Source organism: Branchiostoma floridae, chromosome 9, assembly GCF_000003815.2.
Source record: "Branchiostoma floridae strain S238N-H82 chromosome 9, Bfl_VNyyK, whole genome shotgun sequence".
In the NCBI taxonomy this organism is placed as follows: Eukaryota; Metazoa; Chordata; class Leptocardii; order Amphioxiformes; family Branchiostomatidae; genus Branchiostoma; species Branchiostoma floridae.
Window position 1 is genome coordinate 19,922,882 of NC_049987.1, and position 25,028 is coordinate 19,947,909.

General features: G+C 42.6%; 2 protein-coding genes across 2 annotated transcripts in view; one reads left to right on the plus strand and one right to left on the minus strand.

Moving 5' to 3' along the window:
* Positions 1-4,464, minus strand: part of LOC118423446 (myosin-16-like) — a 30,720-nt gene extending 26,256 nt beyond the window's left edge. Inside the window, exons 1-2 of the mRNA XM_035831603.1 lie at positions 4,416-4,464; positions 3,669-3,733 (exon numbers count right to left, since the gene is read on the minus strand). Coding sequence (XP_035687496.1) covers positions 3,669-3,695 — 27 coding nt within the window. The 5' untranslated portion in view covers positions 3,696-3,733; positions 4,416-4,464. The remainder of the gene's footprint in view (positions 1-3,668; positions 3,734-4,415) is intronic.
* Positions 4,465-13,603: 9,139 nt separating this feature from the next.
* LOC118423472 (complement C1q-like protein 4) lies at positions 13,604-16,094 on the plus strand. Its single transcript, XM_035831642.1, has one exon. It carries the CDS (start codon positions 13,977-13,979, stop codon positions 14,775-14,777), a length of 801 nt encoding a protein of 266 aa, XP_035687535.1. The 5' UTR covers positions 13,604-13,976; the 3' UTR covers positions 14,778-16,094.
* The last annotated feature ends 8,934 nt before the right edge of the window (positions 16,095-25,028 follow it).

Below are 25,028 nucleotides of genomic sequence, written 5' to 3' on the forward strand. Positions count from 1 at the left end.
TTGTACATTCAAAGTGTAAGTAACTTTAAACTGCCAGAGTTGAGCCCAATAAAAACACTCTTAGTACCAGAGTATCACCACTGACCTCCAAAAAGAAACCCCCGAACAAGGTAGAAACTTCTATCCTCCAGGTCTCGCACGCTACGAGCAGGAAATTACAACACTCAGACAAGATTACGTCCGATTGCTGATTGCATACAAAGTAAAACAATTTAACAGTGGTATGCAGGACATATACTTAACAAAGAATTCGAAGGAAAATGAAATATATAGATAAAGCCAAATCAAGTTAACTTGTTGGTCCTGGGATTTTTCAGAAAAGAAATGAAGCGACAGGGTGGTAAAATTCTTGTAAAATTCGAGACGTCTCCGTTTATGTAATGGCTCATACAAAACAAGAAGAAGATTGAAGTTTTTAGCTTGAAAAAAACAACAACAACAAAACACTCCTACTACACAACACCTGCACCTGCTTGACAATTATTAAAACGTATGCCCTACTTGATTAAAAAAAAGTTCAATGCAATAATAAATGTACCCACGTCACAAGGAGATTATGACGGTACTTAGACCTAGTTATCGAAGTGGAAATTGTTGAATGGCGTCATGTAATTTCATGATGAAAATCTTCTGAATGGAAGATGCAGGTTTTTTTTCACTGTCGGAAAAATAGGAGCCGCCGCAATTCTAAAAGCCAATCAGCCAATGCATAGGCGCTCCTGTGGAAGATTATATTTGTTTGTTTGTTTGTTTATTTTCATACACCTGGGTAGCCTATTCAGTGCTAGTACACTGGTTTTCAATAGGGCCCAGTATTCACATATACATACAAGGAAATAAAAACAACTTACAGAGAGAAAGTAGACAATACGTCGGAACATATAAATACAACTGAAACATGAAAGACATAGATAAATCAAAATCATAATCCGATCCAAGGTCAACAGTTTGGGAGGTCAGAGGTCACTACTCAGTACTGACACTATGTTAGGTCTTTCAAAGCTGACTTAAATGAATTTAGGCTTTGAACTTGCTTAATGTAGGCTGGAAGTGAATTAAAGTGTTTAGCACCTCTGTATGAAAATGTACGCTGTCCTGTTGTGGTCTTGAAAAAGGGTTTGTATAGGAGTGATGTCTGTCTGGTTTGGTAATTGTGTAAGTTGTGGTTGTGAGAGAAGATGGATGATAGGTATGTTGGTGCTAGCCCATTGATACACTTGTAAACCATAATGCACACATGATCCCGCCTTCTCCCTGCGAGGTACTGCCAGCTGAGCTTCTCATGAAGGTTGAGGACACTGCTGGCCTGTAGGTTGAGTTGCAGAACTACCCTGGCAGCCCGGTTCTGTAGCACTTGGAGTTGTTGTTGTCTCCCCACTCCGCAGCTATCCCACACGGTGTCACAGTAATCCAGAAGGGGGAGTACCATTGCTTTATACAACATGTCAGCTATATTTACAGTGAAGCAAGGTCTAAGACGTCTGAGTAAACCTACTCGTTGGGTTACCTTTGAGCAGAGTTTGTCAACATGTTCATTCCACAACAATTTGTCATCAAGAATAAGCCCTAGGTATTTAAATGAAACCACTCTTTCTATTGACTCTAGTCCAATTTTGATTGACACTGTATGTGCTTTCTTAAGCTTACCACTGCTCCCAAAGAGCATCCACTTTGTCTTTGAGGCATTTAGGGTCAAATGGTTTAACTGGAACCATGTAGCTATGTGGGAGAGTTCTGAATTCAGAGTGGCTTCAATGTACCTAGTGTCATTACTGGAGCAAAAAATTGCCGCATCATCAGCATAGAGACATACTTTGTTGGAGATACAGTCAGGTAGATCATTTATAAACACAATGAATAACAATGGCCCAAGGATTGACCCTTGTGGAACACCTACTGTCACTGGGAGATAATCAGATACACAACCGTCTAGAGACACTGTCTGCTTTCTATCAAATAGGTAATTTGTGAACCATTTGAGTTCTACATCTTTAACCCCAATCCAGGACAGTTTCTTCAGTAACAGGCAATGATCTACTGTATCAAAAGCCTTTTTCAGGTCTAAAAACACAGCCCCCACTAGGTTTCCACTGTCAATGTTTTGATACACATGGTCAGTGACATCCAGTAAAGTAGTAGTAGTGGAATGACCTGGCCGGAACCCAGACTGCTGTTCAGAGAGAATGCTGTGATGGTGGAGATATTCCAGGAACTGACCATGTACCTCTTTTTCAAAAGCTTTCATGATAACTGGAAGAACAGATATAGGCCTATAATTATTTGGATCCTCTTTTTCCCCCCCTTTGTGTATTGGGGTCACCTTAGCTGTCTTCCATTCCTTAGGAATGATACCAGATGAGAGAGACAGATTAAATATGTGGGTCATAGGTTTGCATATACACGGTGCAGCTGCTTTTAGCAGTCTTGAGTGTATCTTGTCCAACCCTGTGGCCTTGTTAGTCCCTAAGACTCTGAGCTTGTCGTATACAGTAACTTCTGTTACCTCCTTGAAGGCGAAAGTGGATGTTAGCTTCTTGTACTTATCTGGGCAAACCAGGTTACCTGTCTGTTTCGTGAACTTCTCAGCTAACTTGTTTCCAATGGAAACAAAGAAGTTGTTGAAACAGGAGACTATACTAGAGGGGTCCTTGTAGAACTGCCCTCCCCAATGAAGTGACTTGGTAACAACAGGGTTTTTGTTTGGAAGTACTTCCTTTATTGTTGCCCATAACTTACTTGTGTTTGACATATTTTCTTTTAGTTTTTGTTGACAGTACATTGCTTTGGCCTGTTTGACCAATTTGTTGACATGGTTTCTTTTGGCTTTATATCCTTCCCAGTCTACAGTAGCACCTGTCCTACGGGCTTTCGCCTTAGTGCTATCTCTGTCATGCATCAATCGCTGAAGGTCAGGTGTGAGCCATTTGGGCTGATTTGCCTTAGTGCGTTTAGATATGAATGGGGCATGTAAATCACTAACAGTGATGAAGAGAGACCTAAATAGTCCCCAGGCTTCCTCTACACAGGTGGACTGTAGGACACTGTCCCAGCTTAGTGTTCTAAGGTGGGTCAGGAAATTGTTCTCATCGAAGTTGGAGAACTTGCGTGAGGTGATATATCTAGGTGCTGATTTAGGTCGCTTTGCCTTCCTGACACAGAACACTGCATAGTGGTCCGAAAGGGTGGAGTGCACTACACCATGCTCACACACCTGATGTAAGTCATTACAGTAAATGTGATCAATTATAGTACTCGAATGTTGGAGCACTCTTGTGGGCTTATCTATTACCTGCTGTAGCTGGTATTCCTGGCTAAGGTTTGTGATGTGTCTGGCTCCTGACGTGTCTGTGTTACTCCATATTCTTCCATATGGGCCCGGTTCATATTGGGCAAGCTCTGTTTTGACCTGAAATCAATTCACAATATTAGTTCTCTTTTGGGGATAACTTACAGTTAAAATATTGCATTTTTGCGCAGGGGTGACTTGGAACAGTCCAATGTTGCGTGGGAATGGGTATGGCTGAAATATGCTGTATTTGCACCCAAGCAAATGTCGGCCTTTCTAGTTACATTGGGTATAATTGTAGCTTTACAAGCGCCACGTAGCGGAAAAAACAGGTACTGCATCGTACAGATGTCACTGGGATATCGCCAGACCTAGTACCTACCTCGAGCGAGGGACCGTAGGCGGGCATGTTGAGTCCGGCAGGGCGTCTACTAAAGGAACAAGACCCTGGAACGGGAACAAATTAGATGATCATGTTAGAAGCTCTAAGTTCATTTCAAGAGCCTGTTAATTGAACAAGAAGGCTATATTAAAAGTCGACACTCTATAGGATTCATAGATATTGATCCTTTGCCACCATTGCAGTCAATTACGCTTGTTATGTCAGCTTCCCTGTTTCGTTCTTAACTATGAAGTAACAAGTATGATACTACTTCTTTTAAAGGTAAATTTGCTGTTTAGAATAAACTATTCCCATCGTATAGTGTATAATACACACACTATTTTTTTAAACGTATACCTACATGATACTCCTAGGAACCCTTTTCCAATACGTTGACGTTCTAGATTTCTTGTCAGAAAGGGTGACAGACTTAGAAAAACAATATTCTTTTGCTATCGGAAACAACTGTAAACTAACTTAGCCTGAAAGTTTATCTGTGTCGGTAGAATATATTATAGAAATTACTAAACATTCTTTCCAACACTGAATTAATATAGAGACTTACCCTAAATTTCGGTCAAACTCCGTCGACCTTGTTCACGGAATGACCCTCTCTATCTCTAATTTAGGGTAAGTCCCTATATCAATTCAGTGTTGGAAAGAAAGTTTAGCAATGTCTATAACTGTAAACTAACTCAAAGAAATAGACTTCGAGTCTTAAAAGCTAAAGGAACGAACCGTACTCACCTCTGGAGGAGAAAGCTGTGAGGCTTGCCCGGAATCTGTCTGGTCTTTTATACCTTCATTATACCAGAAATGTCGCTTTCTATAAATACCCTGACTCAGGCGCTGCGCTCGGGGCTTCTTCCTTTTCGGTCAGTGGGTTTGTTTGACTCGAGCTTAGGTGATAATGACTCAAGATCAAACAAGACTGGGGTGGTTCAAGATGGTCCTCAAAATTTCTTCAAGATTGAGTTCAAATGAAACGTTGTCGACAATGTTTGAATGAAAATAATGTGTTCTATTTTCCCGTACTTCTTACATAGCGCGTGTTGCTTAAATCTTCGCTAATTTCGTTTCTTGCTGTATGTAACATTCCTCGCATTTCAGGGCCGCTATTTCCTCACGGCCGCTGTGTTTACACGTTCGAGAAGACGTGATATTTAGCGGGCAAACTCAAGCGTGCGCTCCGACCAAACATGGCGAAAGGGCCGGGTCTGTACCCTGCACTGATATGCAGCTATAACAGTTATTCAAAGTACAAATGAGGGTAACTTCTTTCGAAGTATTTACGATTTTTATTCACTCACAAGTCAAACTGCAGTTTCTCATACTTAATACTTTGATAGTTGAATTATTTGTCACAACGGAAGCCTTATACGTCTTTGCCACAATTCAGTCCATAGACAGTGAACGCAAAGAAACGTCTTTAAATATTTGACCCATACTGTTTAGCCTTCTTAAAGTGGATACCCTGTAGGATTGGAAATAACAGGGGAGGGGGGCAAACATCGTCAAATGGGGACACCATGCGGAGATCGTTAGTACTGTACCTTCGTCGTGCTGTATGTATGCGCTTTTAGATATCGCGCACTACCCATTTACTTCATTATAGTTTGTAAATCACTATCTTTGATGCTAAGAGCTCTCCAAAGTATAATTTTGATAGTAGTTTACGATATCGAAATGTAAAGATCATGAACTTGAGAATGATTTCTCTTGTAATTATATCTAAATCATATTTCAGAGAAGGAATAATGATATGATGATGCTGACAGCATCGTCATTCTGTCATTCTACTCACATGATTTATTAGTAGTTATCAAAATGGAAGGCTTTTTGTCACGAAATGTGTAGACAAAGGTTATACATCACTGTCAGGATCTGGTCAATTACATCACGGCCTGAAGTGGCGTGTCACTGTCCCCTTATTGTACGGACTTGATATGATTACAACTACCGACTCATGTGATATATTGCCTTAATAATTCAAAACACTATCAAATTTTCATATGTCTTATAGATACCCCTTTTCTCTAAAAACACGTGAGTGGAGTGCTTCAAATCTTGTTAATAACATAGCATTTTGATTATAATAATTTTTGACATATAATTTCCCATTTCTTAGTCTGGTTTAGTTGCCGCAGGTAACAAAAATGCTTCGCACGGTATATTGGAAGGGCTACATAAAAACACGGCAGACATAGTTTTACCAAATTTTCAGACAACTGTGAGAGGTTATTAGGTTTCGGTAACATTTTTGACGGGTTGGGGAATACTGTTAAGCAATTATTGTGTGTGTTCTTCCTTTTAAACCATCCTAATGATATAATTTGCCTTAAGACAGACGGAGGAAACGGTTCATTTTTCACACAATTAAGAAATGTCAGTACAGTAGACGTTTGGCAACCAACCGACTACTTAACCTTATACCTGAGACACCGATATGAACACTGAATCGTGCTGGGATGAAATGAAGAACTGTATCTTTGAAAACGGTACAGTATTTGTGTTAGAAGTATGGAAAACAAAGACATGGTCTTGGACTTATTAGTGGCGCTACACTGAAGTACAAAATGTCATATTACAACGCTACATGATATTTGCCGAAGACAAACTTAATCAAATTTCATACACAAACGTAAGATACATCAAATGCGAATTGACTAAATCATCAGGCTAACTATCTATTTTTTATTGTTTGGGCTGTTCAGCACGCACTTGTAGTGTTTCAACACTATATGTGTTTCATACCCAACTATATTGATACCGAAATCTTTCCTCGCAAGACTCTTTCAAGAATTGTTTTATAACTTAAGTGTCTAGATTTGCGCCATTTGAGAAATGACTCTTGACAGTTTTAGAAGTACTACAGAATTATTACAAGAACAGTTTTAGAAGTCTAGGTCAGACTACTTAGATATATCATTTATAGCACATAGGCTACAGGTTTGGTACATTTGTCTCCGACACTTATAAACTATTTGACTGTCTAAACATTATATATGACTGCCAAAAGAAATATTTTAGAGGACTAGCTTTGAGTCATTCCAAACGTACATAGCTGAATGGCTCAAAGCTGGCCCCAAAGCCCATAGACCTAGTAACGTGCATCGCCTATTCCCATAAGACTATTTGACTGCCTAAAATATCAATACTTGACCCTCAGAGACGCACAAATTATGCAAAATGAAGGTTTCGACGTTTGCATTATCGGCTTTGGCTTAGTGAATGGACACATCATCGCTAATCCCGCGGCACCGATTACATTACCCCGGAGCCGACCTATTGAGCCGGCTAATTAATGACCCTTCTCTCTAATAGAGGAGTTAATTGATAATAGCGTGTTTCCATCGGATGTTGTTTTTGCCTCGGGCGATCCGACAGTTCCCGTCGTCATGCCAGGCAGTCGTATACATAATCTCTACCAGACTGACTACGCTGGCCATTCTAGGGAGAAACATTTGCCATGGTAGTTTTATTTTGTTGTCAGGTGAGTTGTCCGGCCGCGCTCCAGAAGGGAAAGATGAACCTTAGCGTGGACTGACTCCCCTGGCCAATTTCCAGATTTTTCTGCCGAATCCTACGATCCACGTACCCCGTAGGAAAGCCGGGAGGAGGCTAGGGCAGCCGGCTGATCGGACGTGTACGAGAGTTTCATGCCCCATCACTCGTACCCAGGAGGCTTTCATGCCCCATCACTCGTTCCCAGACAGCCTGCCCAAAAGCTCCGAATGAACTACTAGACTCCCGCCTGGGCGAATAGTAATAGGGGACATTGGCCAAGTTAAGTTGCACTCTCACAGCACTTGAGGCACCGGTGCGACACTGCGGGGTTCGTAGATGACTCAACGAATTTTAGAGATAAATAATGAATTTTAGTCCGTTATGATTATTTTTTTGTCTTTTAAGTCATACCTTTGCGTATTACGCAATATCTCAATTATCAAAAGTCGCGAAAATAACAAAACAGTGCCGCACTGAACGAACCCCGCAGTGCCGCATCTGTGCCCCAAGTGCAGTGAGACTCCACTTTTAGGAATAAAAGTCTAGTAGGAGTTAATTGGCCTAGGAGTGAACTGGCCGGGAAATGGCAGAAGTGATAGCTGTATAAAATGCAAAAGACTGACTGAAATCCCATAGCAACTCGTTTGTCCCTACTTCTATGATTTGGCCAAATTCTTCTCTATGTTTTAATCTGACACGTCTGCCTGGACACTACCATGACTACCCTTTCCACTAGGTCGGCGCTTTCGGTGTGACTTTGTTTATTTTGTTGTCTTTTCACACTTTTACTTTGGTATGATATGCAGCCCAAATGAAATCGAAAGTTAATACATATACATCAGTTTTATGTCGCAGTGATAGCGCAGCGCGATCGCCGTCTAGCTGAAAGGAGGCCTAAGAAACGAAATTCCGAAATGTGATTCTAAATATGCCGGAGCAGTAAGTTACGACACTTAATTGGTAACATAATGAAAGAAGATGGGCGTGTAATAGCACTGATGAATATGATAATTAATGCACATTTGCATTTGCCGTTTTCAAGCAATGAGGTTTGTCACGGCTAGCTAGGGTTTTGATTTGTGAATATTTTATGCTAAAACACCATCCAGCTAGCAGCACCCACTTATGCCTAAATTCCCGATGTAACAGGTTACTAGTAAAGAGTATACAGTTAGTATACAGTTCGGGCTCTAAAACCTATGATAGTAATAAGTTTATTGCAAAGTCAATTACCCGGCGGCTGATTGCAAGTAACTAAAACACCACGAATAAAAATGACACCGTGGGACGTGTGGCTATTCTAGTTTGCAATACGTACAATTTAAATCTAAATTTGTTGCGGTTAATGGTAACAATAGTGTGAGATTTATGCCAGTGCTGATGTCACTAGTGAAGGTAAATGACCGGACTCTAACCAACTGAGGCTTGGAATTAGTTGCAGGAAGGCATAAGAGGCGGTTTATTATGGTTGGGACTAATGGAAACTTATGACCTACACGTTTCTTTAGGACACTTAAAGCACCTTGGAGTCTTGGACCCTCCTTCCAAATCTAACGCAGTGTGGGGGTTGTGTATGTGTATGATGTGTGTATGTGTGTGTGTGTGGGGGGGGGGGGGGGGGGGGGGCGTATGTAAGCGTACCTGTGAGCACATGTCTTTGTGTGTGTGTATCTGTATGTACGTGTGTTCGCTTCTGTCCCCCTACTTTTAGAAATTGCCCTTCTACTGAAACGGTGCCCAGGTGCGAACGCTAAAGGCTATTTGCTGTGGTTAGTGAGGAATTGCAGTTTGAAATACGCCTTTCTTAAGTAGATGAAAAGACAGATGTTATGGTGACATTTAGTATCAGAAGTAATGGTGTAGCTAGTCCGACCAATCCATCTTGCCGTCACAAAATGTCTTGGATAACTTCAAGATTCTGTGTTCACCTGCCTGCTTAAAGCAGCACACTCAAGAATAGATGTACACATAAAACGGCCGCGAACTTTAAGAGAAGTAAAACCAAAGATGCACAGTAGTTATTATAAGGATTGTATTGACTACAAGCCTTAACATTGATGAACTTAATCACACGACAATTGTACACGGTAAAATGTATGGCAACAACTATTACACAAAGTAAAAAAATAGTGGTATAAAATAAAACTTAGCATCCTGATTATAAAACTAATAAGGGCTTTGATAAGCACGTTACAACCGAATGGGGTTGATCATGAGTTTACCAAAGGATCAGTAGATAATCGTTAGGACTAAGCACTGATGCACGTACGCAGCCACTTTTTTCGTCAAAGAAAAATCACTTTGACATCTCAAAACAATGCTGAACGGGCTTTTTCTTTATCGTTTCAGAATGTCGCCACTTTTACATGAACACCTAGGCCACATATCGGCTACAATCCCTGTCAACAGTTGCCACATCTCCGAAGAAAAGTCACTTTGACATCGCAAAACAATGCTAAACAGGCGTTTTCCTTATCATTTTAGAATGTCGCCACTTTCACATAAACACGAAAGGCCACAAATCCGCTACAATCCCTGTCAACAGTTACCACATCTCCGAAAAAGAATCTCTTTGACATCGCAAAACAATGCTAAACAGGCTTTTTCTTTATCATTTTAGAATGTCGCAACTTTCACATGAACATCTAGGCCACAAATCCGCAACAATCCCTGTCAACAGTTGTCACATCTCCAAAGAAAAAATCATTTTAATATCGCAAAACAATGCTAAACAGGCTTTTTCTTTATCGTTTTAGAATGTCGCCACTTTCACATGAACAAGAAAGGCCACAAATCCGCAACAATCCCTGTCAACAGTTGTCACATCTGCGGTCACGGTCAGCCCGTAACCAAGCAAAGAGAAGCTGGCAGGTTATTGTTCGCGACAGCTCCGCGGAATAAAGACATTTCCACAGACATCGTTATCACCGCTTCCAGCCGGTAACAACACGGGCTGCCCTGCCCTCAGGAAATGGACCTGTCTTGTCACATCACTCAACTTCCCGGAATCGCTGCCATATAAGGTCAGGGGGTACATCGGCGGGTACATACCTGTCACCGATCGTCTATCTCTACATATGCTGGTTTAACGTGAGTCGCGCATAGATGCATATTCTGATGTATCTCCGAATTCTGCATGGCAGTGAACTTGGAATATCTTGTTAGAGATATGTATGGTTCCAAACTTCCATTGATTAGAGAAATGTCGAAGCAGCGAAGGATTTTCAGCCTTCTAGATAACTTGGTACTATATTCATATAATCGTTTCTACTATAAGGTAACACAATGTCGAAAAAAGAGATTGCGGTCCTGAATTTGATAAATGAAAGTCATTAATATACAGGAGACGCTTGATTGTATTTCGTGCAATTATCCGAATGGTGCGACAAAGCGAAGTTATTAAGTTGGATTTGGGGATTTCGTGCAATTAACAGAAGTGTGCGATTATCCGTTGTGCATTTAAATGGCTTCTACTGTGTATAATCAAACGAAACAAGGCGTCAACACAGAGGGAATGGAATCGGAATTATATCTAGTTATTCAACTATAAAAAAAGGTACAACACAAGGACCAACGCAAACGTTACAGCCTCACTAGAGATTACTAGTACTGTCTACATGAATATTCTTGCTTTTGATATTGTCACCACGGCGCCAACACATACCCAAATGTTCTAATAATACATCTGATTTATTGCTTCAGAAGAATACACGTAGGCCGGCTGAATCACCTGGAATTAATTCGATGATCTTTAGTGTTGACTATAAACTTTATGACAAATGACATACCCGTGCGACTGTAAACGCGCATCATCTATATCGAGTCAAGATTGCCGATGTGTTTACGATGGCGAACGTTACGGCGTGAAATGCGAAGCACTTTGCCGGGAAGACAATGCAGTAACAGGCGGGAAATTGTGCAATTGGCGCTGCCGGCGCGGCTGGTGGTTAGGGTACAATAAAACCATAGCCAGACAGCTATCTCTCCATAAAACTGCGACTCTAAGTATGATTGTATAGCGGGTGTCATCTGTTTCGTTTATGGCTTCTTTGTGCAAAGAAGTGCAAAACGCGTTCGTCACGTTTGACTAAGTGGTTAAAAGCTTTCCCTTTGTTCTTAATACCAGGTCTTGTAGACGTTTGTTATTCTGTTTCGCGTCCCAAAGCGCGCACCGATTCGTTCTCTTATTGTTCGGGTACCACTTTTGTACAATTACGCTCGGAATTGCGGTGGTTTTCGAATGGCTTCGCAAATAGCGCCATTCTGATTTCCTCAATCTATTCCATGCAGATTACATGTTGTGATCTGTACGTATCACTCGTCCTCATCATCGAGAAATCGGGCATCCGTTCTCTTCAGTTAGAATGGCGCAAAAGTGGTCCCAGCATGCATGCGTATTTACTACTTTGCTATGATTGTTAACATACATACAACAATACATGCATACACGCATATATATATATATATATAGAGAGAGAGAGAGAGAAAGAAAGAGAGAGAGAATAAAACACGTGACCGTGAAGAATTGTCCAGAGTTGTAATACCGTGTGAAATTTAAGAGTAAACATCATAAAACGGTTAAGCAGCATTGATCTGGCCATACGAATCATCTGGGGAAAACAATAAGCCCTGTCTGGACGCAGTTGCGCTTGACATCTCCCCGGTTCGTTCATTAAGACATGGAGCATACCTGGCAGCGTCTTCTATCCTCCTTAAGACATGGTTGATACCTGGCGTCGCACAGACGCATCTCAAACACAAGACGGTGTTATACATAACTACACACAGAGCGGTTATAAAGTCGCCCCGCGTGAAAAGTCGAACAGTTTCGCTCCTATCTTTAACCATGCATTAGTACTTGTTTCCGCAGCCGGGGCTGTTAGGCCGTCATTTTGATGACTGCGCGTCGTTATTTCTTTATTTTCATGAAGACTTCGAAACGACTTCTCGGCAGATAATGGGCCTGACGCGGAGATTCGCACGAGTCGGGTTTTGATTGGTCTTTTAAGGGCCTCTGACGTTTATGGTCCGGCCGCGTTCAAAGCGAGGGGAAAGATACTCGCAGAAAACGAATCTTCCATTACGGGGAAGAGACGCTAAAGGCGGTCATTTAACGGGTGTTTTTATTTCCGGGTGCAATTTGGCGCGGGCGCGGCGCAGTTAGCCCGGCCCTAAGAGCGGCGGAATGGAGTGCGGGTAGTTTTGGTATGGTAATGACCTCGCACTCTTCCCGTCGCCGCTTACTCAGCCCTTTACCCCACCGCCTCTGATGGCTATTTCATCTTCAACCGCAGTTTCTGATCATGGAGAAATAAGCCCCCGCGCGATTTCACCAATATGCTCTGCTACCCTCCCACAATGGCGCTATCAATCTTATCTATGTCAAAAAGTTACAAGCTAAAGCCTCCATCTTATCCGAGCCTCAATCAATACCTGCGATTGCTTGAAAGGAAGGGTTTCCTCTTTTATTGTCACCTATTCCTCTCAGGGCGCCCGGAGTTGGTATGATTGACGTTTCCGCAGCACGATATCTCGAGTTGAAAGTTGTAACCTCCCAGCGATACTGTGATATAAAACATAACACGCCAGGAACAGCACAACTGCATGCACTGCGCATAAAGTATGCACACATCGATTTCTATTCGCGTAAATCAAGAAACGTTTGGGCAAGAGTCAGCCCAGCGCGATCCTTTGTGCTCTCCGCGGGCTACGTTGCCAGTGCAACTCGTCATTACAGAAAAATTGAGTATTACGCATATGATATCATTTGTAAGAAATAGCGCGAATATTATCATTAATAAGAAAGAGTTGGAAGATAAGAATATGATAGGTATCGGGAGCACCGTATAAAGATAGGAATTTTGACGAAACAAATTCGGACAGGATCTTGAGATGATCTCGTATAGGAATGACAAATATCAGCAAGCCGTAAAGGGGTGTGAAAAAGATGCCTGCCATCTGTGCCAATACCATGAGTTAGGAGTAAAATATACGCGAAGGAAGAAGCATCGTTAAAAACAGAATATACGACTTATCAAGAAAAATGAGACTGAGCAGGGTGTAGAGTTAAGAATTGCAACTATATGTGAAAAGGCTGACATCCCAGGTCTGTAGGAATAAGTTTCGCGCCTTTAAGTCAGTCTCCGTTGTGATGAGAGCTCGTCTAATGTGTCAATGCAGAAGCAGCCGGGCTTTAGCTTCCCATCAAAGAGATTACGGGTCAGGGGAGATGGCGGGATTTCACTATCGGGCTTTAATGAAGACGTATGAGGGCCCAGATGTTATGGCCGCCTACCCGCCAGCGCAGTCGTGGTGCCAGCGAGCTGATGTATATCTTTGGAAAGTAAATTTTCGCGCCGCTGTTACATGAGATGAAAAAACATTAACGTTGTTGATACGGCGGGGATCGCGGTAAATCTAGAACAATCGCTTTCCCCTTTGTGCGAGAGAAGTGTGCGGTGAAATTGAGTTAAACGTCTTCAGGTGCGCTCATCGTGACGGTTTTCCGCCAATTTGGTATTCCCCGGGGGGTCCGGGCTTTCGTGCGATATTGTAATTCAATGCGACGTTATGGTCCAAAAACGCTTTCGCTCACCCAATTAGCAAGGTGTGCTTACGGACTCCAAATTGTCACCCCGGCATTAAATAATCAAGTCGATACACGGAAAGAGCATTCACGCCCCTCTGGCTCCCCCGATGCGGCTGCTTTTGGACGTTGAGACAGTTAACTCCTTGCCGCCGATGCTTGACGGAGTGGAAAGACTTGAGACGACTTAAAACACACCGGAGGGGCGAGAGAAGATGGGGTGGCTGCTTCTGAAGTGTGTGGGGCTGCTGGTCGCGGTGCCAATATTAGCAGAGTCGCAGGAGAAGGGGGACGGCCTGCCAACGTGTAGCATCGCCTGCCAGACGAGAGCGGATACGTCCGAGGCAGTGGCGCTCCCGATCATAGGCGAGCCCGGCAAGCCTGGCGCCAGAGGCGAACGCGGCCTTACGGGCAGACCCGGGCCGAGGGGTCCCAAAGGATCGCCTGGCCCTCCAGGTCCCCCCGGGCCTCCAGGCCCTCCAGGCCCGAAGGGAGAGAAGGGTGGCTTCGGTAAACCGCCGACAACAGGCATGGACTGCTGCTTGTACTCTGATAACCCGCTGGGGAGTAAGTCCGCGGACGCGCTGTCCTGGCTGCCGGCCGGAACTCAGGAGGACATGTGGGCCGGCTTCTCCGTCGCCGTGACGACGGACGTCTTCGCCACGGAGGACACCACCGTCATCTTCGACCACGTCTTCTCCAACGTCGGGGACGGCTACAACAAGCGCACGGGCACGTTCACCTGCAAGCTGGGCGGCTGGTACTACTTCACCTTCCACGTGCTGAAGCCGCGGTACCGGGACGGCATGTGGGCGGACCTGATGCTGAACGGCGTCCAGCAGACCTCCGCCATCGCCTTCGACGACAGCCACAGCGACACGGGCAGCAACTCTCTGGTGCTCAGCTTAAAGCAGGGCGACAAGGTGTGGATCAGACTGCGCAAGGATCACACCCTGTACGGCAGTGGGGACAAGTTCAGCACCTTCTCCGGCTTTCTTCTCTACAGAACCTACTGAAACCGAGACCTTCCCTAAACCACAATAAGAACAGGCACAACATTGAAAGGATTCCACAAGACGTTAACGTTTCGGTGGGATTTACCTATAGCAGACGTCAACGTCAAGTCGTCTCCATGTACAGATTAAATAACATCGTAACGAAGGAGTCTTTTTGAGGAAGATAAGATACATTTTCACCGCACTTGACCTCTAGGATAGATCGTGGCTGACTTTTCGACCGACACTATGCAAGCTCCGATGGTTCCCGACCCTAGCGTAATGCAGACAAAGGTGTGTCGATCGAGATATGTTTCAGTCGCGCCTTGAAGAAGGTGATAGCTCTTATGACTGATGTGCGGTACGTTTATCTTAACACCAGAAGATTATGTTCTTGAAGACGTCTTCTGTAGATATATGTCTTAAGACAGAACAGATGACATTACTCACGTCGACCATTGTTCTTTTTCATTACGACGTAGGCAAGTAAAGTTAGCGTAGCGTCTCATTTTAGCGAAGATATATTTCTTGCCATAACGTTCTGTGCATGTACAGTATATTTTCTATCAAATAGTACGTATTAACGCGTGGGTTGAGCAGCATTTTCATGAACGGCACGATTGAGAGATGCCGAAAACGGCCACGGATATGGGAAAACGCAGTAGGTAAAGCAAACTACTAATGGAACTGGACATGCATGAAAGGCCACGGAGGAAATACACCAAATTGAAGGAACCCCGACTATTAGAATCGCCCATCCTGAACGTTACACGTGGCGTTTGATGTGCCGTTTGGGCAAAACCTGCCAGGCTGTATGACACGGCTCCTGTTTCTACATTACGGCGGGCCGGCGGTAGGCTAGGCTGCTTGCGGTACAATAAATGGCGTGGGTTGACTGTACATGTTGTACCAGGCCATCACGTATGTTTTCTTTTCTCTCTCACTCACGTCAGACATGCAAGTGCATCATGTAGGCTTTCCACGTAATATACTTCATAAGAGCTGTGTGTGTTACAGTGCATGGGCATTTATTAGAAACCGTTCTATACGGCCAATCTAGGTAGTATACGTTGCCCCCCTCCCCATTTTCAGACGAGAACGCGTGTCCGAGCGCACAGACGCGGAATAAGAGCGGTAATGGCCTTTCAATCAGCTGTAATTGCCCGGCCACTTCCTCTTAATTTTCCACGTTTGAACCCGAATGACGCGGGAGAGGGAGGAAGAAAAGAGGGCCGCTGACAGGCGGCGTGCTCGGCACAGCTCAAGCGAGGTAATTGGAGATGGTCCGAACGTAAACACAGTACGTGGGCAAAATGTGCGATGCCACGCTTGTTCCATCGCTAATGAGACAAAAACTTGTTTTCTTTTATTTCCTTACATCATTAACGATTATTTCTTCTTCTTTTGTTTGATCGTAACTGTTTATCTGTGTGTGTGTGTGTGTGTGTGTGTGTGTGTGTGTATCATAATTGTTTATTTTCATATGCGGGTAAACGATAGGCAAAACCGGATACATCCAAGTATTGTGTTTAGTTTCAGGTGCCGCCAATAAATGGTAATTGACTGCAAGTAGTACACTCTAAATTCTCCAGGCAGAAACTCTAAACTCCCTTAAGCTTCATAGACTTCCCAACTAGATACAACTCGACCGTACTATATATCTACATTTGGAAGCCTTGAAGTGTTACATTCTGTAAGAGGGAGTGAGACGTCAAAAATCTCGACAACTACTCTAAACTAGCCATTGACTGAACCTCTGCTTGGAGAATAGTCAAGCACTAGTAGTATTGTCGATGCTGTTTTGAACAAGCATAGAAGAAAGTCTCAACCTCGTAGATTATGACGTAACCTTTCCCAGCCACACCGCGTCTTATCCCGAAAGAGTCCTTCGAAAGACCAAAGACCCGGTCGGGTCACACTGGAGTTCCCAAAATAGGACCATTTTTTCCCGAGACTAGTTTGGGATACAGCGCGACTATCCCAAATGAAACACTAGGAGCTCGTCTGGGATAAAGTCCTATTTAGGATGCAACAAAGGTGTAGGTTCAAGCAACGGCGGAAACTTAATCAAAATAGATGCCGCCCGGAGCTCTTCTGTACCCCGTACGCTGTAGCAATTACAAGCGCTCTACATGGCTTATAGGCTACAGAGCTGTCGTAATAACCCAAAGCCGTTAGCTCTGCGATAACTGTAATAAAGCGAAAATGGGTGGAAGAGGCACCTCGGGTTTTCAGAGAGAAGAATTAAAAATCTTCGCAAATGATTATGATTGGTCTGATGACAAACTGAAGTGGATCAGTTGGTGGTTATAGTGTATTTCTACTGGTGAATTGTGTGTTTCATCAACATGTATCATACAGTATATACATGTAAACATGTGTTGGATTTTGTAATTTTCCGAACTCGGTTGTTGCCAGCCGCCAGGACTCATTACGATGATAAAGTTATATTCATGACCCACTGTCAAATGTGATACTTGTATATTTGCTATTAAGGCTTCAGTAGAGAACTAGCCAATGCTTCGTAGTGAAAGTTACCTTTCAAAATTTGATTAAGCTGGTCTTCACTTCAGTTATCATCACTGTCGACAAGTTCAGTATTCGCAATGCCTAAAAGTTCCTACAAGTTTTACATTTTTCCGAAGCAGTGTCGCCGCTATGACTTGTAACCTTTTCGATAGAGCAGAGTCCCAGGTTTGACTATCAACTGCTGCCGGGAAATTATATCGACCTTTCCCGTTATCCGGTTGCTCTTCAGAGAAAAATGGCGAAGTTGACTTTTCTCCGATAGCGGGAAATCCACCCCAAAGGTGCCACGAATCCTCCGCCGCAGAATGGGCTGCTAGCCTCATCCCTACCTTCCGCCGTGCCTAATCCCGCGGTAGGGGGAAGGTTTAGGAAACGGTGGGGAAGGGAAGCTCCTCACACCGAGGAGCGCTAGCATGGGGCCCCTTGAGGTCCCCACGCGGGAGTGTTGTACTAAGTAGATTAAGCTCCCCTGCGGTACGTTAGACGTCGATAAGGCGCAACGCGGAAGTCACCGCGGTCACAGCTGGCACCTCGTCTTCCCGAATATCGTCTGCAGCGCCTATAGACATGGCAATGTATCAGTCTACGCGATTGGTGTAAAACTTGTGGAAGATGTGGTAAAAGCATGAAACTTGGCACAAACTTAGAAACTTGTTCTGTACAACAATAGAAACAAATATAGGAGTCTTCATAAATCATCCTGTACAACATGCTTTTAATAGTTGTATGCTTTAGTCAAGTTAAGCCTTGTATCTTGTATCGCACAGAAGCGAAGAATCAAGCTATTTGCCTAGCAACCATTGCTAGCAAACATGTATTTTGAATGGGCCCGCCCCTGAAAATGTTCACAGGATTCATCATAACAAGTTTCATGCTTTTACTACATTTTGCACAATTCTAGCTATATTTTGCAATATAATCGCCTAGACTATATATGACAACTCAGTCTGGAAGTTTCTCTCTTTCCCCTCAGCCAGCTGCTGACTCTTAACAAGCATTCCCCTCTGGATTTTTGTTTTTTTTACACTGAACATTTGAAAGGCCACGAGAGAACTGTTAATATTCGAAAGTGCGGCTTGTAAAAGTTCTCCGCAGCACTTAAGAAACTTGTAAAACAAAAGGGACAAGTGCAAGCGGTAAGTTAAATGGATTCAGTAATGCAAGATCTGCTGGAAGTTAACAACCCTTCCCAATTGGAATTCTTTATGCAAATCATACGCCCACCCGCCGGCAGCACTCCTAATACCCGAGTTTGAAATGTAACGACTTTGTAAGAAAACGCATTTATGTAATTAATGTTGAAATTAGTCTCTGAGAGGATCCCTAATATGAAGGTGAAGGTAAACGTAAAGACTTAATTGTAAAGGTTCAGAGCAGATAACTGCGAGTGGGGGTGGGGATTTTAAAGGCATCAGTTGCATTAAAAACTGGTAGAACATTACTCATATATTTCTGTAGAATATGATTTAAATATTCATACGTTTTGGGTGACATCATTATTTCACATATTTCAGTTGCTATGACTTTCATACGTTGATATGATTAATGGCGCGTTACCATTTCTGTATTGCTGGGTCATGGATGGATCTGTTCTTTGTTTTGTTGAATAAAAAAAATTAAAAAAATGTTAAAAGTGGTAGAAATTAACGTCGTATTGTACTGATCCTCCTCCTGTCTTGTAATGTCTTGTAAAACTTTGGACCAGATGGAGAAAATGGCAAAGACTTATATAAGAGATGTTGAACCTGGTGGTAATAAAAAAAGGCTTTCTAAGTGCCACTTTTTACACTGTTCGTTCGCCCTGCCCCTTAGAGATTTCCTAATATATCTGTAAAAGGAAAAGCGTCGTAATGTCCGGAGCAGAGATATTAGAAAAAAAATATTACATAAAGAGTGCTAACGGGAATCCAATAGTTAAAGTTATGTGGGAGCTAGTCAAAATCAACAAACCACTGAGACTATAAAAGCTGAATGCATATACGTAACCGTACCTTGTTCGGAACAGATATAAAAAATCTGTTGAAAATAGCTGAACCGAATGGCTTCAATAATGTAGAAACTGTTGGAGATTAAAGCATCTCTCCCACCCCCTGCCTCTGCGAGAATTGTTGAATTAGTTTGTTTTTAGAGTGTGTTTACGTTACGGCTATCAAAGATATGAAAATGTTGTCCCCAAAAAAGAGTAGCGGGAATCAAATGGCTTCAATAACGTAGAAATTGTTGGAGATTAAAACAAGTTCCCCCTGTATTAGCCGAGTGTGTTTACGTTACGGCTATCAAAGATATGAAAATATTGTGAAAAAAAGAGTAGCGGGAATCAAATGGCTTCAATAACGTAGAAACTGTTGGAGATTAAAACAAGTTCCCCCTGTATTAGCCGAGTGTGTTTACCATACGACTATCAAAGAGATGAAAATATTGTCAAAAAAAAGAGTAGCGGGAATCAAATGGGTTCAGTAATGTAAAAGCTGGTGGTAATTTTTCGCCCAGGCGGCGGACCGCGGCGGTTTATGAGGACGGATCGCGGAGAGGTGATGAGGTCGGCATTCGGAGCAATCTGGGCATCTGACAGCCGATAATGAAGTTAAATAGAGCCCAGGGATGCTCGGATTCCGGGTAATGGCGCAAATCATAAATCTACACCGTGGTTGGAAAGCCCCGCTTCCGCGAATTAAGGATTCCTTATCTCGGTCGCTATCTTGTAAACACGCGCGTAATAAAAGGTGCGGGGGGAATTCTACTTTGATATTTTACGGCACGTCAGTGTTTTAGCAAGCGGAGTTGCTGTATAACCCCATCTGCTGCAGCTGGTAGATGGTTAAGTTCGCCAAATGTCGGCGGCAACGTAAGGAGAGGTGAAAAACAACGTTGAAAAACGATGCAATGATCAGAGCAAACTTATTCTTGGTGCTATCTACATTGTCTTTGCCTCCGGTACGAAAAACTGACAAAAATGCAACTACCAACCTACCCTGCCCTTGGTACTAAACACTACCTATACCACAGCTACCCTGTCCTTGGTACTGGACACTACCTACCCCGTCCTTGGTACTGAACAGTACCCAGACCACAGCTATCTACCTGTCTTTAGTGCTGAAAACTACCGACACTGCACCTACCATCCCTGTCCTTGGTACTGAAAACTACCGACACTACAGCTACCATCCCTGTCCTTGGTACTGAACACTACCTACACTGCACCTACCATCCCTGTCCTTGGTACTGAACACTACCTACACTGCACCTACCATCCCTGTCCTTGGTACTGAACACTACCTACACTATACCTACCTACCTTGTCTTCAGTACTAAACACTACACAAACCACGGCTACCTACCCTGTCCTTGGTACCGAATATTACTCACACCACAGGTACCCACCCTGCCCTTGGTACTTAAAACTCACAACACCGCAGCTACCTCCCCTGTCCTTGGTACTGAATATTACTCACACCACATCTACCTTCCCTGTCCTTGGTACTGAACATTACTCACACCACAGGTACCCATCCTGCCCTTGGTACTTCACACTCACAACACCACAGCTACCTATCCTGTCCTTGGTACTGAACATTTCTTACACCACAGCTACCATTCCTGCCCTTGGTACTGAACACTACCTACAATACCGTAAGCATAGATAATCAGCCACACTGGTATTTTTATAACCTTAACCTTGTGCTCAATATTAACAGCGACCAGAAATTTCTCATTTCGACTAATTCATCGACTTCCATTACTTAGTAACTATTATATTTCTTCTTTTCGTCTGTTAATTCATGAAAATAGAAACCACTGCCAAAATGGTTATTTTAGTCTCACATGCCATTACACAATCAAACTGCTTCTAACGTACTTTGATGAATGTTGTAGATTATATTTCCGAGACAAAAATCAAAGAACTATATCCTCATAAACCCCCAACGCTGAGGCGGAATCAAGTCATGTTGTGCTGACGTCAAACTGTATAATCTGTGAACATACATCGCCAGTCATCATTTGAGCAGGTTGCAACGTAGGAAAACAATATGATAATACATAATGATGATATAATGTACCAACAAACATCCTCCGAAGCCAACTCTAAGCACAGAGGTGTGGAATTCTATTGGTACAGGGAATTTGTTCTGTTTTGTTTTTACATAAAGCGCAAATGGAATAAAAAAAGTACGGGGCATTTTTCACCATCAGTTTGATATAAGTATAACTAGGACAACTTAAGATAAAGCTTAAAATTCTGATTTCAGGCAAGAAGAATTCAAAGAGATGCAAGTGAATCAACTAACCTTTGCAATATAAAATGTGTATATATCTTTATCGAGACATACGCGTGTGAGACTAAGAAAATGTCATGGTGAAATTGTGGTATCTATCTGTGTGAACTCTCAAATAACAATCTTTTTTAAGGTGAAGGTAGATGAACTGAAAGCGTATCATTTTAAGCAGGTAAAGATTGAAATCATAATTTCTTATCAGACGGAGAATTTACCTCAATGCTTGCTTTAGATAAGTGTAAAGCTGTGTGATTTATACAGTTTTACTTCACATCAATACATCAATGCATTGTTAGCTGCCGTGTGTGATAGATATATCCATCACCAGGCGAGTGGAGTTCCTGTAATTGCTTCCCATGCGATGTTTACTCGACCTAGGGGGCGCAGCTAGCCTCCCGGAGCATGGGAGAAACGGTGCTGGGAACGTGATTTAATACAGGGAATGTTGCAGCTGATATTTTACATTATATGTCACAAGTAGACTACTTATTCATCGAAGTACAAGCAAATATGAGCTCATGACATGGTCTTGAAGATATTTTTCTGTTATCAACCAAACTTTGACTTCGTTTACATCAGGTAAAATCTAAACAATGGATCACGATAGCACTACACATAATCGTTTAATGCGGAATTGGTTTTAAACAGGCATATTTTAATTATGTTAACATGATATGTCGCATGCCGACTATTTGTCATCAATCCGCAAAAAATATCAGCTTATGGCATAATGTTTTTAACTTGTTTTGCTGTACTTTATCGACTGCTACACCGAATAGCAGATATTACATATAAGTTGGCAGAAATTTCATATACTGGGCTTACTATCACATAAGATTATACTATACTATATAGTAGCAAAGAAAGCAAAGGCGTTTTCTTGAATTTAACCAAAAACATTACGGAAGAAATGAGATAAAAAAGATTGATAGTTTGTGTAGAAGGACGCCATTTTTCATTTCCAACAGTAGAAATAAACTCATTTCGGGAAGCACAAATTACCGATATTTTACAGCGGTGTATGACAGTCTCTCATTGATTGCCAATGGCTTTTTATCCTTCAAACACATCATTTTCCGACTTCTGCAAACTGAAACGACCACAGAACGTTATTTATTGCGAAACTTTGCGTTGTTAATTGTCGCGTTTATTGAAAACTGCACATATAAACCTGTGCATGCCCAGTATTTCACTGGAGTTATGAAACATTTTGGACAAAGCCGACTATGCAAATCATACTTATGAGTAAACGATATCATCTTATCTACCCTTACAGTCAGTGATATCCCCCACCGCATTTAATTACGAAAAGGAAACACCATTTTTACATAATGTGTGTTTGATGACAGTCATCACTCACTGGTACGTGACTGATGCAGAAGTAATCAGGCCTTATCTCTGACTGGCTTCATGGCAACATCTAGATAGGAGGTCAGTTCGGCGATGGAATCACTTCAGTAACCAAAGTTAAAAGAGACTGTGGGAATATAAGCATAGTTGCAAGTTGCTCCTGCTTGATCGAGAAGGTTAAAAGCAGAAAAGCGACATGATTAAACTATACAATCCTGTGGACCAAGAAAACAACAGCATTGATATTTTCGTGTCCGACTCAACATAGTTTTTGTTTTGTTCAGCCCTGCCTATGCAAGATATCTTTGTACTATTTGATAAAGAAAAAGAAAGGAAGTAAAGAAGGAGAAAGATGTTAAGACATCTCCAATTACTTTCCTAGTTAGGCGAAATTTAGAAGCGCAATATCATCTTCTTCAGAAAAAGAAAACTAATCATACGAGTCGAGTCGTCCCTTGCTCGGTACAGTAATTCTTTGGGGACGATGGGACGATGTAGACTGTTATCGGGATTTCCATTACCGAATCAAATGAGAAATAACAGTTTGGATCGTTCGACCGCAGCCACACTCGGTAGTGTATTCTTGAGAATCCTTTAGAAATATTTTTATCTAATGGGATATTCATTTGCTAAGCGGAAAGTCCGAATCATCTGCCCGTACCCACGCTCCCAAACATCTTCTTCAGAGACATTTCATAGACCTTATTGGTATATTCGTTAGGCAATTGAATGAGAAACAAAGACTGAATCGTTCGACCGCTGCCACACTCGGTAGCGTGCTCCTGAAAATCCTTTAGAAACATTTTAATTGTATATTACTTATTAGATTGGGGTTTTCATTTGCTGATCAAATCAAAGTAAGAATCATCCGACCGTACCCACGCTCGGCACCATCTTCTTGGAAAACATTTTGTAGACCTTATTGGTATATTCATAAGGTAATTACATGAGAAACAAAGATGACTAAATCGGTTGATCGCCTGTGCCACTTGCTAAGCACAAAGTCCAACCGTACCCGGCCTCGGCACCATCTTCTTCAGAAACATTTCATAGACCTTATTGGTATATTCATTAGGTAATTAAATGAGAAACAAAGACTGAATCGGCCGATCGTTACCGCGCTCATCAGCCCCGGTCCCCCGTGCCCCGTCTGACCCCGTTAACCCGGCTCACGCGGCACGCTAAGGACCATGTGGTCACCTCATCACCGCCATAATGGACTCCCGCACAACCTATTTCGATTGCGCTTTCGATCTAACGCCTCTGCTGCAATCCTAGCGTAAAATTACTATTGCCATTCCCAATGGGCGCCATAATGCGATTCCCCGCGGGGGGATGGAGCCACTGACAAGGTTGTTACATGGACGGGAAAGAATGTTTGCATTCTTCAGACGAACGGCGGAAAATTAAAGATGCGGTCAGGCACCTGTATTGACCTACTCTAAGAAAATAGATTTGGGAGCGCCTAATTCTCGGTTAGGAAAAAGATTCTCATGGTGTTTGGCAACAACGAGCGGATTGGAATATAGCTCAATTGCAAGAGAACTGATATGGTTGAATAAAAAGAGTATGAGAGACTCGAAGAGTCTATTATGGATGCTACTGTATGGTCATCGTGTTAATGCTAACGGTAGTTCACCTTTATCCGTGGTCTAACCTATATCCGTTATTTTTAATGGCAGGGTATTTAGGGATATGGACGGATAGTGGTTTCAAATTGCAAATTTTTTTAATATTATCTATATATTGCAATCTAAAACCATCGCCCGTCAATTTGGTTTTCCTAAATACCATTTTCAAAAACACGGATATAACGTTAGGTTTTCCCAAGGATAAAGCCAAACCAGCGTTTGACGTACGGACGACATAAAAAAGAAAACTAAGGACGCGGTCAGGCACCGCATCGCTTCTTCATGAGATACTTTGGGAAAATAGACTAGTAGATTTAGCCAACGCACCAGAGTATTTGAATCTGGTGCAGTGCAAAAATGCGATTGTTAAGACGCGTTGGCCTTTCCGCAACCACACTTCACGCGTTGAGCACACATCACCACACGGCGGTGAGATTAGCCTGGATGCCACACTGTTTCCGGGGACTACACAAGCCAGTCCCTCGAGA

Coding starts and splice junctions, on each gene's coding strand:
- LOC118423472 (XM_035831642.1), top strand. CDS start 13,977: ATGGGGTGGCTGCTTCTGAAGTGTGTGGGGCTGCTGGTCGCGGTGCCA.